Raw genomic sequence first — 16,040 nt, 5'->3', positions numbered from 1 at the left:
ATATATATGTATATATATATGGCGAGCAAAAGCTAATAAAACAGCCAGTGAAGTTAAACTGGTTAAGATCGGTAATCATTACGAAAGGTCCCGATGAATAAAGCCACCATGAATTTATTGGGTTACTGGAGCCTGGCAAGTGATTTTCCGACCGAGCAAGACCGATACAGATGGTGACGAAAGTATCGCCAAAAGGAAAGTAGTTTTGTCTGCATGAGAACAACCAGGGTGGCAAGTATCTTTCGTAAGCAGCATGCGTCCGATTTCGCAAGACGCGCTAACATCAGCGGTGCAGACCTACCCCCTTATAGACGATGTTCTCTATGTAAGAATTTAATACAAGAATGATCCGTTTCACAACGTATTCACTCTCTGAGTGGGATCTGCGCTTGATCCATGTACATGCAGTCTTTGGTTTTTTTAAACATTTATCATGAAGTGTTCATACATCGTCTATGCCTTTCCAGGATGTGCAAGTTTCTTCTGATCGAACGGTTGGATCACTGGATTTGGGCGGCGCAAGTACTCAGATCGCCTTTGTCCCATCCCCCGTTCCCACAACCTTGGAGAAGACTGCTGACATGTTTCCGCTGAAGCTTTTCGGAGGCCAATACGACGTCTACAGTCACAGTTTTCTGTGCTATGGAAAGAACGAGGCTGAGCGCCGAGTAATGGGTGCAGCCATCGTAAGTCCTTAAATAGGGTGTGACTCTATGTTGGTGTCGGGAATTATCGACCCTGACTAGTGGAATGTCGATAGTCATGAACAACAGCTGATTTTTCGCCAAAAGTAGAAACAATAGCTGACAGTGCAAAGTCATTTCTTTTTTTTAAGATAAGTAAGCGTGAAGTTGAATAAAGCGGAAGAGAGGGCGAGTGGTTCTGCCCCCTCATCGTCACTCGAGAGTTCGAGTTAAAAGTTGAATGAGTATTCACTGCCGAAGCATAGCGTCCTCAGTGAAAGTATCTATTCTATCTATGGTTGAATACATACAACCATTGGCCAAAAAGTACACCTTTTTCGGGATGACCGTAACACAGACGCTTTGTTATGGTAACAAAAACTAACTAGCCAATCCAGTTTGATTGGAGCAGTCATGTGGAGTTGCCCTCTCAAAAATGAGTAGGTTGGAGGGTTGAACTCAGTGCGCATAGATTTCACACTCAAGATCAAACTTCCAACGCTAAGGGGCTGGGAAACTGAAAATCGTACGAGCATTAGAATTTGTTAGTTTACGCAAAGCGGGGGCGTAAAGGATTTTTTTGAACCGNCAAATCAGGGAACCTTGACTAAAACACAGGAGACCGTTTGTGCTCACTCTAATCTGTCTTTTCGGCATTCTTCCTCGAGATAGGATTGATTGAAAATGAATATTCCAAGAGACTGTAATTTTTAGTCAAAGCTGAGTAAGGTGCCAAGTGTATGGTTGACTTCACTGCTGCCTTACATATATGGGCATTTTGTAACACTGTGACAGAATGGAAGGAATATCTATCAGTAGCCGAATCACCCTGACCACAGATTTACAGCAGTCCTGAAGTTTTCCCTTCATGTAATTCGTCGAGGAACTTATTGTTGTAAGGCATTATTTACTTTTGTCACTATTCTTGGAAAATAACTGATGAACACTTGAGATTTTCTGCCACAAAGGCTATTCAGTTAATTCCATCAAAACCATCGCTGTGTGGAAGCAAAAGTGTTGTTGGTGAAAGTAACTAATCGTTGGACTATTTGAACCACTGGAAGCTTACATAATTTGATTAGACAATTCTGATAAAAACTGATAATACAGACGACATGAAGGTCAACTCAGGGTCAAGGCTACTGAATTGGAAGTTAACGTTTACCCTTCATGACGTAAAATACTCTCCGCTAGTAGATATCATAGGAGAACCACGTGTGTTTCCACGATATTGGACAGCTTTCTCTTACGAAGTCCCTTGCTTTTCCAAAAGCATTGCAGAATGCTGCATCACCTGATATTCTGGTGGCAGGGTTTTGAGCGAAACGGCACATGTCCGCTTCATCACCTTCAGCTGGCGCACACATCCGTATTGCAGTAAGGGATTTTACTCGCATAACGAGGAAGCTTATTTCTTGTTTTAAAACCATACTGAACCTGTAACTTCATGCGTTCGTACTTCACAATTTCGCCAGTGACTATAGCTGTCACTCAGAGATGAGGCCCTTATTTATTGTACGGCTGCGATGACAGTCGTCTTTATCCAGCGATTAAGCTCTTTAAAACCAGTCACAAAAGATTAAATTGCGGTGGTGAGGCCGTATGTCACTTATGCTGTTTGTTCTAAGATGGATCCACATAAAAATAGGGTTACCTATTCGGCCAAGATTGATGAAACTGTCCAGTTTTACAGTCCGTATACTATGATCACGAGAATTCAAGTCCAATGTCGTTGAAACACAAGGTTCACCCTGCAGATGAGGTGCCAAGATGCAGAAATCATACATTTATTAACCTTGAAGTATGCAAATCTTTCATCAAATAAGTCAATGCATGCCATTTTTGCACCCAAAATAGCAACGAAATGGCTGTCAATCTGCAAGACATGTCACCGCGGACTGCGGAGACCATGAGTGGTTAGAGATTACATTTAAATCAAAATGACGATTCCGTGATCTTGTCCCAACCAAGTACGTAAGCAATAACTGAAAACGCACAATGCGCACAATTTGAAGAAGTACCTTACGACTCAACGAAATACGAACGTACTAATAAGCATCAAGGATGATGTTTAAAAAAATCTAATTGCTTATGTTTTTAACTGAAGTGCTGGGCTTATGCATCTGATTAAAAACTATCGTTTTATCGTGAAGGTTTATTTAGAAACACCAATAGTTGATAGGGTATCTGAATGTTTATGGCATTTTTACATTGATGGCATCCAACGGGAAATAAATGAATATAGACAGAAATGGCAGATACAAATTGGGAGGAAATAGAAGGCAGGAGCAAGCGGCTTGGAGAAGACGAACTCATATGAGGCAGGATCAGGCCAACTTTACGCGACTAGTTGAGCTCAAGCTCTTATAGTGCCTGGAACGTTCAGTAGGATGGGCTCATAAAGGCTCTTTTGCTGCTTGATGGTAACCCCGACAAAAGTGAGAATGTGCCTTGCAACGGTTCAGTTATGGCTCTTTGAGTCCAATACTAATAGATAGGAATCTCACGATGTCCCTGAATATGATTTCAGGTTGTTTTACTGTGGTGCTCAAATGGTGCTTAATCTTCAGTGTCAAACAAGATGCATTTCACACACAGGACATCATAAATTGATGCAGATCCTCGGCACTCAACCGATGTCATTCAAGATTACCGTATTCACCAGAGGTACCTGTAAATGGTGGGATGCCCTCATCCATACATGAGCCCCAAGCCGCCATATATAGTTGGGACTGATCCGAGTGTCCATTTGGAAATTCAACAGTGATCTGTCCGTCTACCCCTCCTTTCCACTGAGTAGCCGCTGTAGTCTTGTCACGCCAAAGCAAGTTCGCCAATGAATTTATCTGTGACGCGCCACAAAGAAGTTCCATCAAGGATCCAACCTAGATTACTCTCAAGGTCATAGCATTGCAGCACCGACGGGGCGTCAACCCTAAATCAGTCACCAGAGTCAGTGAAGTGTGTAGTTTGTGTGTTACTCTATATGAACCCGCAGGACTCACGTGCGGATGTTCTGTAAAGACATCGAGATGGGTGTCTAGGTAATGGGTACACGGAATGTGGTAAGAAAGTAACAATCAACTATCAAAAACACGTGTGGAGGTGGAAGAAGCCATGTTTGTGGCGATCTATATTTATTGTACTCAGCTGACTCTTGTTAATTCAAGCTCAGACGGTTCGGTCACTCGCGATGCAAGGAAGGTTGTTTGAAACATTCACGGTCGAACCCTGTTGTTCTGCTTCCCTCCGCCTTGCGCAACAGTGCTACACAAATCTGCAGGGTGAACTGAAATGAAGCGATCAACCAAGGCCCATCTTAGACCCATCGTCGTGTTAACTAAGATCAGTACTTTAACGGTACATTTGAACTTCTCAGATGAATGTAAGCCGTTATCAAACAGTCCACGTAAACCAAGGGATCAGGGACCAGTTCAAATTCATGCATGAACATTCAACCCGTTTCCACGAGCACCTCATTATTTGTCGGTTTTCTATCAGTTTTCCGGTGGATGGTATCGCAAAAGTATTGATGTTGAAGTTGCTCATACACAATAACTGCACATCCTTATAAGAATATTTTCCTCTAGATTAAAAGCTTCGTGAATCACTTCTTGTTTTTCTTATTTGCGATATAAAACACTTTCTGTATAAACTTTGGTAACTAAGCTTTGTGGATTGAGGTTACTTCATTCATTGTTTGGAATTCCAAACATAGCGTCCACTGCTTACTTTCTGATAGTAGCTTTACTATAAATTTGAATAGTTATGCTTTTCACTCGATTGGTTTCACACGGAATAGTAAACTCGAGTCTTTGTAAGCAAATCAAATAGCAACTATGGAAGCAACCAACTGTTTGAGGCTGTGTTTGCTATAAAGCTTGAAAGTTCGTGCGATGAGTGGTGAAGAAGGGATTTATTTTTTATCCTTGGAACAAGAAACAGAATATTTTCCATCTGCTTGGAGACAGAAATATTTTGCTACTGAAGTTTTTTTTGTTTTTATTCAACAGGGCTCATCAATGGGATCCGAAATCTCACATCCATGTCTATTAAGCGGCTACCTATCTGGAGAAATGGACCCAGATAAAATATTCTCCGGACCCTGTATGTCTGGGTCTTATGCCAACAAGGTATTCGGTAAGGAGTACACCAAGCCACCGGTACGTAATGCTAGAAGTTGCCTTGTTTCAGGTTCTGTATGGTACCTCGTTTATAGGAGTCGTGTGTGGTGCGTGGTATCAAGATGTTGCGCCAATGGCCATCTCCTATCATTACACGATTATTCTGATTAGTCCGCAATGCAGCTAGAAAGCACGGAACTCTATTTCTTCTCTAAGTGTGGTTCATCACTGGTGCTTATGCCTGGCGTGCCACAAGCTGGACACTGAGTGTCTGACATGCTAGGCTGGCGCGCCATTACAGCTCAGCAGTTGGCATCTGAATGCAGATCTAGACACGCTTGCAGACCAATGTGTTCAATTTTTAGCGAAATGCCTAGTCTCTTTGAAGCAGCGAAGAGCGATTCAGTAACTGTACTGGTTGCATGAGTGACATGACATGTCCTGTTACGACCTGTCATTGAAATATTTCCGAGGAAGTGAATATAACTTCCACGAAGCCTGCGACAATCCTCAACCACTGTGGGGACGAAGTATATTTCAGTGCATTAAGTGATCATGATTCTCGCTCCTCAGATGGTACAGCTACCAGTTTTGCAACTGTGATAAAATGTTCTCACCATAAGAACATAAATGACACCTAACGGTTTCCAACTACAGAAGGGGAGGACGTCTAGCATGAGTTTGTTTATGATTTTATGCTAAAATGCTTTAGGTGCCGGTGTGTATTAATCTTAGGTACATCTAACTTCGAAGAAGGAACAACGTATGCTATCATTCCTATTAAAAAGCATCAGCCATAACAGCACTGGCTCTATGGCCACCAACAATTGTATCGGAAATTCGAGTTATGAAACCTACAGTGAGATTATCTCAACATAGAGAAATATCGAAGAATTCGGACTGCATTAGAACATCAAAGTCAGATATTGGCCACAGGAAACAACGTTACCAAACGCGGAATTGCGGCACAGCACGGACTGAAAAGTTTTCAAACTAGCTGGCAAATCTAATATGATATAAACCTACTGGAATACTGGGTTAAGAAAAGACTCTTGAATAACTCAGGCAGGGGAAAAAAGGAAATATCACATGGTACATCTGATGATCTGCGAGTAAGTGGGTGATCCGTACAGTGTACACACTTGCACCGCAAATTCGGACACCAAAGTTTTGGACGAAGAATCACAATGTTGCCGAACGGTCCTTGTTAGATAAACTGCACTTCCAGCGGCAAACATTCGAGCGGATGAGTTAGGATCGGCTGTTCATTACACTAAGCCTGTTTGGGTTTGGATATCTTATGGAATGGGATCCTTTGTTCTGTTAAACGCCAAATTAAAAATCAAACCGTGAAAAACAACTTAGTGTCAATTTTTCCGTTCAATCCCTCGCAGCAACTCACCAAATTCAAATTCAAAGGAACAGGCAACTTGGATACCTGCAAAGACCTAATTTCTAAGCAATTTAAGAAGGACAATTGCACGATTCCTCCATGCTCGTTCAACAATGTATTCCAGCCACCTGTGGTTGGCGAATTCCGAGTAAGTTGAACTTCTGGTATCCTGTAATTATTGCTGTGTACATAATTATGCATGCATGTATGCGCCTTGATTCCGCTAGGTGAAATAATGGAGAAGTCCACGGGTCATTAACAATTCACTCAATCAAAATTGCAGCGGTAGATCTCCGCGGGAAAGTGTATTTTCAAGCACGAGGCTCATAAGTAAAACTTAAATTTTCCAAAAATTCCGTATAACTTTCAACCGCACCTCGTGAGTCTCTCATATTTTCCACTTGGCTTGCTGTCAAAGGAATTTTCAGAGTCTGAGGCAGAAATTGCACTTTTTATATTCAATGCTTAAGGCGCTTACTTTGAAACAGAAATGTTGATCTTCAAGCTGAAAACTATCTACCTAATAGTAAACTATGGTAATGAAATAGGACCAAAATGGTAGTAATCGAAAAGTCCGGAGCCCGGCGACTGCTAGTGAGATAGGCACTTTTGTGAAACATTTCGCTTACTGCATTCCTGTGAACTGAGTGGAAATACTTTGCGAGACCTCAGAAGGCAATAATGACTTGTTGTTGCACTTTAACTCCGTCAAAAATTCCAGGAGCTACTGATCAGTTGGCAACCGTTTTTCCCTATTGAAAACAATCATATTCACAAGGAGTTTTAGTGAGCAAAAGAATTTCTACCTGCCAAGATTGGAGAAAAGATGATGGAGCGGATGGTGTGGCTGATTTTAAAAAGATTAATAAGGATAATTTGTGTTCATCTCTCTTAATAAAAATGTATCATCAACTTCACCAAATGCTTCTAGCCAGATTGAGTTTAAACGGGGCTTTCACACAGGCCAATACATTACTGATGACTTACATAGGACACGATAAATCTGATGCAAAACCCATAGTATTGAGTAGTACACAGTGCGACAGTTTGCACAGGTTTGCAGACCAGACTGGCAGTCGCTTGAATTGCACGCTAGAAAACATGGTGACTGCTTTGACATTTACAAGAAACATGCCAATCAGGCGGAGTCATTCTCAATGGAAAGGTTCCGCGGCTGCAGTGGTTTAGGCTTGAGTGTTCCGAAATCCAGGATAACTTTCTCATATTTATGCGAACAGTCAAACATCTTGATAAGCATAAGACTGCGCAGTCTTTGCTAACGGTTATATGCTATTGTCAACTGAGCAGCTCGGCGAAAATCTTCATGCCTGGTGTGCATGAGTATCATCATGACAAAATCCGGGCAAATGAGCTTCGTTGTCACCTCTGTCCGACAAACAAATATTGATAAGCATGCATCGGTAACGAGCGCGCTGAGACCAACCCATTTTGTCTACACGGAGAGGACAGTGGTGACCAATAGCTGCGTGGCGTTTGGGAAAGTAGCATGCCGATGGAGTCATTCACGGTAATATGATGATGTCGTTGTGGGGTACTTATGGTGGATTGCCATCAATCGAGAAAAGCGTTGTTTCCCTTAACTGGCGGTGGGTAGGATTTGACTTAGTCAAAGGGAATGAAGGTTACAAAAAGTCTGTTTGTTTGCTTGCCTGGACTAGGGCGGAAAGAGAGCTAGTCGATATCGCCACTATTCTTGCTGGCAGTTTCATTTGCGATTGTCTCACTAAGTGTTGGAGGATGTTTCCTTATTTATTATATACGGTTTTATATCAAAAAAGAAACCCACAAGGCTGTATAGCAGCGATGCACCAGAAAGCTGCTATGGTGTTGACACCACTGACGATGATGATAGGCGTTGCAAGCATGACAAATAGAATCGACGTCTTTATAAAATTCCTTGTTGCACATAGATCGCCCCAATTACCATATCTTATGCATCTTCTCATGATTGCTCTACCAGGCTGCTGGACGAGAACGCTATTCCACAAGAAAAAGATTTCTCTGTAAGGCCTTTCCTTCAAAAGGCTCACATATGTCTTCCCAAATAAACGTTTTTTTCATTTTGTTCATGTTCTCAGGCGTATGCTGGATTCTCCTACGTCGCAAAATATCTATTCTCTAGTCGGTCAACCGGAATATCAAAAACAGAGTTCGGCGAAAAAGTGAAGGAGTTCTGTACTCAACCATGGCAAACTGTGAGTTGCCGTATTCATATGAGGATTTTCGTTATGATGCTCAAACGCAGCTCTTTTACAGTACATAGCTAAACATTCTGTTGTTGTAAGCATTCTTCCAGGAATAGTAAATTACAGTTTTGTCGTCAGGGGAATTAAACTCACCAAACATCACTCCTGAATAAATACTTGGTGGTCCGGAATGGATTATTCAAATGCATTTAGTATGCCTTGGTTGAATAGCGATACTACCACTGGAATTCAAATGCTGGCGCACATGCTCCTGATAAGTAAACCGTCGAAACAATGATTTGTTCTTTGATGTCGACCAGCCAGAGTAATTGCGCACAAGTCCGAGGAAAACTATCTAGAGAGTAGTGTTCTAGAAATTTCAGGTTCAATTGGAGTTCATTTTATCGAAAATATCATCAGAAGCAACCTTCTATATAGCGGGATTTATTCAACAGTCTTCGCAACCGAATCCGTGCATCTGTTTTACTAAGATAAGTTCCCCATCCATCATCCATTTACAACTAACCTAATGCGCTAATACGAGAGCTCTCTGTCCTGTTAGGAATTCAACACAGTTGCTCTCTGACTTTCACCGACACGTGTAAACCCGACATCAGTCCACAAAACTGGAAGCGCGTTTGGTGGTCCTGAGGCCAAAGCATTCCTGGACCGCACACTCATTTAACTGCCTGTATCACAGACTATTTGCACCAACGATATTTTAAACACCACATGATTATGCTATTAACACACCAGCCTATCTGGTTAGTTATTCAATTTAGCGGATAACTCAGTTGTTAAAGTGCAGATTTACTGATCGGAAGGTCGTGGTTCGAACCCGACCTCTGCCACTCGACTTACATTGCCTGGGCTTGGGCAGCCTCCCAGTCATCATGCTTCCTTCTGGTGGCATGGCAGTTAGGCACGAAAACGGTGCCACATGTGAACGTTTTTTAGTTGAAAATGAAAGTACAATATCACCGACAAAAATCCAAAGTAACTGAAGGGTCAGGTGGTAATTTTCGGGATTCAGACCACTCTTTATCAGTGTCCTGTTTTAGACTGAACATTTATGAAAGTGACCAAATGATTCGATTTAAAAAACCGTTTTCTGTGAGGAAGTTGTGATGCTTAAAACATATATGACATGTTTTCCGCGAAGGATTTGTTTCTGTTGTTTTGCTTCCAACACCTCTTACAAAAAGCAAGAGGAGATTACGTTTTCCATAGATATATGTACATCTACCATTTAGAATCTGAACACAAATTTTGGGCACTTTTAGTCTGTCTTTGAATGACTGCAAATAATAGGTCCTGACCCTCACTTCGCATCACCACAGTGATCTCATCAACATCTGCAAGAATGGACATGCTTTATGTGATTTCTAAATGTCTTCAAATTAGTTTACACATGGGCTATGGGCTAGCATCCCTGAAATAAAAGCAATGGTTGTGTACGGTGGAATGCATGCTGAAATAAAACAACTTAAATTTGACCTCCGGATTCACCAAAGGCTCACAAAAGTAGGATGCGCGTAAAAACGAGTAGAAGGCTAGCCGATCCTAGCTATTATCTCATCCTGACCCGCAATTACCGACCCAGGCTAACAGGAGCTGCACGTGACCCAAAAATTGAGTCTTACCAGCGGGTCATTCCCCCTCATGTTTGGAAGTTGATCAGCCTTACAAAACTTCTCGTAAAACAGCTGCACCCATTCGCGAAATTCATCCACATTTTTTCAATATTGTTTAAACATAGTCCCAAATAGGTTTCGAGTTTTTCCCGACTGCTCCCACTAAAGGGTTTAGTGGAGTGACAGGGCGACCTTGTTTGCTGGTCTCATCTGATGTTCATATGGCTACAGGTCATCCGTGTCAAAGGCTGTGGGCGAAAAACTTATCTGAAGGTCCTGGGAAGGGCAGAAACTTGAACCGACCACTCTGCCTGCTTGGTAACAGCTTTTGTGGTGTTGGTTTTGTAGCCAGCCTCTCTTCTAACTAATGAGGAACGTGTATTTTCCGTTATTCACACTAGTGAGCCAAAGAAGTGTTGGATCACCACTTTTCTCGATGGTCACTTATTAATTACTGCAATAAGAATTATGGACTAGGCCGTTTAAAGAACCAACACGACCGGACGGTTATTCAAATGTCAGTTCCTCACACTCAAGCTATTGAAACCTTTTGTTGTTACAATATTTTCAGGACAGATCTATCCCAAATGCAAGGTTTGCATCAATAAGCGCGTTACCCCATTCCTTTAATGCCAGGAGGGGATGTGCGAGCCAACCTTCTTGGACGGATCCCAAGTGACCCAGTTTTCAATAGACCGTACGGTCCTATAACACGTCAGTCTGTGGTTGGACTTTTGCATCGGAATGGTACATCTGAAGTGATCTGAAATATATTCTAAGCTACCAGCACCCTAAATAGACAAAACGCTTTAACGACATTTGGTGTGAAACTTAGGCCCAATTGCCAATCCAAGTGGTAGACACAATCAACAAGAGCAGTTGGCGGTCCAAAACCAAAGAGAATTTCGAGCCCCAGATAACAGCTAAATAGGCACGGTTACCACTGTGATCCATTTATTTAGCTTTACGGACAAACAAATCAAGTTCACAGCTTACCAACCTAATTAGCTCGAAATTTGTGCTACTCTGGCAAGCAACAATGTGGGGACGCATATTCCGTATGAGCATGCATCCGCACGATTTTTCACTTTGTGCCCAGCAGCTTCTCTGTCCACTAATTCAAACCATCGATCAAGTTTAAATACAAACCATTTCAATATGCTAAACATGTTGTGCAACACGCACAAAATTCAGAGACCAGCAATTACGAAATCAGGCCTACTGTTTTTAGGCGAGTCAACAACTAATAAGTGCAGATGTGGATATTTCCACCCGAATAATATCAACTTCTTTGATCCAGGTCATAATTCTGATGCTTTCTGTTTCATTCTGGCACAAGTTTGAATAAATGCGGAACAGTCATTCGTTGGTGAAGTCTAACATGTTCAGGTTCGCTATCAGGGATGGGGTATCAACAACTCCGGGGAATTTGAGGCCTCCATAGGGAGATATCCCTGGTGATTTCACGTTTCTTGGCCCAAGTAGATTATTGCCCAAGCGTCCAAAAAACCAAGCAACCCGCTCTATTACTAAAAAAATCGTATTGTGTATTTTTCCTCAGTTACCGCTCTAGAGTCGATTGCAGATACCCACGACTTTTATGAAACTAGTGCTTTCTGAGCAACATGATTGATTGTAGCTGACAGAATCGGTCCGCAACCAATCTTCTTCCACAGTGCGCAAAGTTTTCTGGAAATATTTGCTATTGATCCGACATCAGTGTCCAGCTTTTGGTAGAGACTGATAGTTCCGGGAGAATACAAGCAGTTAAAAAATGGAGGAAAGAGGGGAACATCGATGTCTTCCACTATCAAACATTTCATAACCTCCCAAGAGCCGCACGTACACTCAAAGTACAATTAAAGTAATAAACAGATACTCATCTCTGCTGTATGCGCTTGAGGAAGCTGCTTGCAGAAACAGTGAAGCCTCTTGCAAATCATCACCAAGGATTGCTTTCTCATGTCAATTTTTGCGATGGCAAACCAGAATTATGTGTCCGTTTTGATATATCTTCTTGTGTCTCTTTTTTACTGGATTAGTTGCGAAAACGTGCCTGCTAAATATGGTGCCTCGTTTTTACTCTTATGTCCAGATTGCAGCAAAAACCCCACCTGAAGAACAGGAATCTGTCGCGAAATATTGCTTCGACGGTGTATTCGTCTCTGTTTTGCTTCAAAACTACGGTTTTACGGAGGATGAGGAGTGGAAAAAAATCACATTCGGAGACAAGGTATCCGAATTTGAGATTTCGTAACGTATATACATAGAACCTGATATGATTACTTTTGGAAGCTGTTCCTTTGACACCAGGGATATCCACACATTTGAATAATTTGTACTCTGAGCTACTCAGGAATAATAGCCAAGTGTTTCAAACGTGTACAGCACCAAAGCATGATTCTGATTCTCGGAAAACTCGACCGAGAAACCAAAGCTGTGATCAACATCCACTCAGTACTTATGACTAATAAGCTGAACTTCAAAATAATATATTTACTGGAGCCCTGAAAATCTGGTCTGATTTCAACACCACTCAGGACTAAGGTAATGGGCGGTGATCTCCATCCATGCAGGTCTACTTATTAGGGGGTGAATCAAAGTGTACAAAGTTTCCTAATGGTCTGCCGCGCCAAGCAAGATATTGTGATTATTCAATCTTTGTTTGTAGCCGCAAATATTACAATGATGTACTGTACTATCAAAGTTACTAGGCTACAAGGTGATGGCCAGCATTTGATATGGTGTCCAGCAAAGTGAATGACTGGTAAATGTTAGTCCATTACTTGGTCGCTTTTTTCAGACTTGGTACACTGCCCGCATTGGTTAAAGATGGATTCATCCTCTTCTAATAGAAAATAGAGACATCGGGGCTTTTGAGTAGTCCGTTCTTGGTCTCTTCGAGAGAGGCAAAGTCGATCTGTTTCGAAGCACGGTAACGAAGGAAAGAAGTCTCACAAGCGGACAATAGATCGCTGTCCGTAAGTTGCGTTTGCTTGAGTCTATACGGTTCGTAGCTCTGACACCATCAAAGACAAGTTTTATGACTCCAGAAATGTCCTGTTGCGACCGGCTAGTAGCTCAGATGTCGTAATGGTTGCCGGTGACCTGATTACGCAAATGGGTAAGCTTAGTGCATATGAGACCGGAGTAGGTAGTCGGCCTGGATTGAATTTGGTACTTACGGACGACGGCAGAGAATTGCTTCAGCTGTGTGCTAACCGTAGACTGTTTTTGTGCAGCATCAACTTCGAAATAAGCGAATTAATCTGGCCACATTATGTCCTCTGACAGCATGCCAGCCACGAACCCAAACTAATCACATTGCCATTATCTACCGACGGCTTGAATCTACTGACTGCCGCTCGTTTTGATCCACACTCGTAGATTCCGATCACGTCCCTTCGTTTTCCAGGGCCGCGTGAGGTGCGAACAAATTGCTTAGTAACTGAGAGAGTGACAAATCCGGGAGTTAGAAAAATTTGTTGAAATCATCTGAGATCTCTTCCTACTACTCCAGCAGTAGCTCTGACTTCGTACAAGAACGAGACCGTCACATCTTTGCAAAATACTAGGAGTGTTGGCTGTGGCACGCTGTTTTCAGGCCCACTCAAGCACTGGATATCAGATCAAAGAATGGTGCTGCTTGAGTCTCGGAGGAGTGTTTCCGCCGATCCAAGCGAATCATGAGATGTCAAGTAAAGGTGAGCGTGCACGCCGATCCTATTTTCAAAAAGGAGCCCGTATTGAGTGTGGTGACCACAAGGAATCAGTTAGACCACGGTCATGTCGAGACTGCTGGTGTCACTTGTGCTTAGCCACCCAAAGGCGGCTCGTAGAATACTGTTTCGAGAGCAGCAAGCGAGAGGATGCGTTGTCCAAACCCCTACATTCGGTCAGCTGCTAGAACAACGCCGTACGTACAAACGACCCACAATTTCAGTATTCCTTGGTTTCCGAGACGCATTCGACTTAGCTGACCCGACTTTTCTTCTCTTCCTCTGTTCTCCTTGCCACGCTTGCCCATCATGGAATTTCCTAAAAGTCCTTCAACATATGTTCATTATGAATTCAAACTTTCGCACGTGTGAGAGTAAACGGAGAGCTCTTCAAAAGCTTCCGTACACAAAGCAGTGTCCGTCTGGGTTGCCCATTCTCTCCATTTCGTGATCAGTGAATTAATTAGGCAATTACTAGAAAGCCTTCAAAACTCAGGTGGCCAGATAGTCCCTGACGAAATTTTCATCGACCTCACTCGTTCTCTTCTTCAAAGAAAAGAGGGCGCGAGCGTTTTCGGAAGATCTGACTAGTGTTAGCCCGTCCTTCGACATGCGCTCTGCATCCACAAAGTGCAAGGAATTCTCTTGGAAATGCTGTCACATCACTGTCACACATCACTTACAATTTAGAGAAAGGTACTAGAAGTTGTGAAGCGTTTCGCATGTCTTGAAAGCTATATTCGTTCCGACTTTAGTGTGAGAGGTTGGTGAACGAATTTGCAAGACTCGGGTCGCTAATTTGAGGCACCTATGTCGTCAAAGCGGTATAGCCCTAAATCTCAAGTGGCGTGTGAATCGGGCCACAGTGCGGGTTGTTTTGTTGTATGGGTGTCAGACTTGGCCTGTTCGAGCGGCCGAACTAGGACGTCTTCATGTGCTCAAAAATCGTCTCAGGACTATATATGGTGTGTTGGTGCCGGCAATTAGAAAGCGAGTTTTCGGTTGTGCAATGGGGACTTACCTCGGGAAATGCGTCCATCAACGGACTTTGTGTTGGTTAGACTACGTACTGCGCATGACGAATCATCGTTTGCCAAAATATTGTTTCCCCGTCCAATTCGGAGTGACGGAAGCAGAGAGGTGGGCAACCTTTAGCCTGGCACAAGGATGTGAAGGCGAATAAGAGAATTGTCAGTGTAATTGGTACTATTCACCTTCTAGGATGGAGACCGCGTGATTCCCTTGTGCCTCTTTGGGAATGCTTCAAGATCTGACTGCCAATCGATGTCAGTAACGTTCCTGTCGTCAGTTCCTATCCAGATTGCCTGAATGAGTGTCCGGATGTGTAGTAAACTCGTAATGATTGTGTTACGCTTGCTCTAACTCCCTTCCCGTCCACTCTTATTCTATTCTTTGCACTAAGGTTTTCAAATAATTTACGGCAGCGAAGCACTTTTGTTGAGCACTGATGCTATGCTGTCGACGATGGTGATGATGATGTAACTGAAGGCCAACGTGGCTTGTAACTGACAGAACTGAATCAACAAAATCATAATCCACCTATTCAGTACATGCCCCAGTCTGTGATGTGCGTACAGTTCACTCGAAAATATCTGAGTTGATTTATCATGACGAGTGTCAATATCGTCCCAGCCAAATCATCTAACTAGGCGTAGATCAAAGTTTCTTATCAGTTGTCAAGTGGATTGGGAGATCAGTCCTTACACAGTAAAATCCCGAATACTCGGTTCTGATATTTCTTACGGGAAATGTAACAGGGTGAAAATGGACTGTTCATTAGCGTTTGGCTGGATAGAGAATTATGAGTGAAGCCGATAAGCGTGTTGGATCAGCCCATCACGACGGGGATAACAGCAACGCATCATTGGACAGGAAATATGAACAGGAATAAAATTTAAATAGTCGAAATGAGGAAATTGTAGAGGTATAGTTTAATGAGTGTCCGTTATAGGATTAACCACTTTGCCCTCTAATCATTAAAGAAACGTAAAATTTGTATTTTTCTTCAAATTCCTTACTAACTTTGTTTGAATTGAGTGAATAGGGACGGACTACTGTACATACATTAGGAGTGAAGCCGATAAGCGTGTTGGATCAGCCCATCACGACGGGGATAACAGCAACGCATCATTGGACAGGAAATATGAACAGGAATAAAATTTAAATAGTCGAAATGAGGAAATTGTAGAGGTATAGTTTAATGAGTGTCCGTTATAGGATTAACCACTTTGCCCTCTAATCATTAAAGAAACGTAAAAT

At 42.5% G+C, this 16,040-nt stretch overlaps 1 protein-coding gene across 1 annotated transcript in view; it reads left to right on the top strand.

Annotated features, from left to right (window-relative positions):
• The window catches only part of T265_06976 (hypothetical protein), a gene marked incomplete at both ends in the record, with an annotated part of 94,047 nt that extends 81,667 nt beyond the window's left edge, over positions 1 to 12,380 (top strand). Inside the window, 5 exons of the mRNA XM_009172393.1 lie at positions 468 to 686; positions 4,697 to 4,846; positions 6,202 to 6,348; positions 8,300 to 8,416; positions 12,137 to 12,380. Of these exons, the coding sequence (XP_009170657.1) occupies positions 468 to 686; positions 4,697 to 4,846; positions 6,202 to 6,348; positions 8,300 to 8,416; positions 12,137 to 12,298 (795 nt within the window). The remainder of the gene's footprint in view (positions 1 to 467; positions 687 to 4,696; positions 4,847 to 6,201; positions 6,349 to 8,299; positions 8,417 to 12,136) is intronic.
• Positions 12,381 to 16,040: the final 3,660 nt, after the last annotated feature.

This window comes from Opisthorchis viverrini (assembly GCF_000715545.1).
Source record: "Opisthorchis viverrini unplaced genomic scaffold opera_v5_153, whole genome shotgun sequence".
Lineage (NCBI taxonomy): Eukaryota > Metazoa > Platyhelminthes > Trematoda > Opisthorchiida > Opisthorchiidae > Opisthorchis > Opisthorchis viverrini.
Note: the sequence above shows the minus strand (reverse complement) of the source record. Positions and strands in the feature narration are given on the sequence as shown.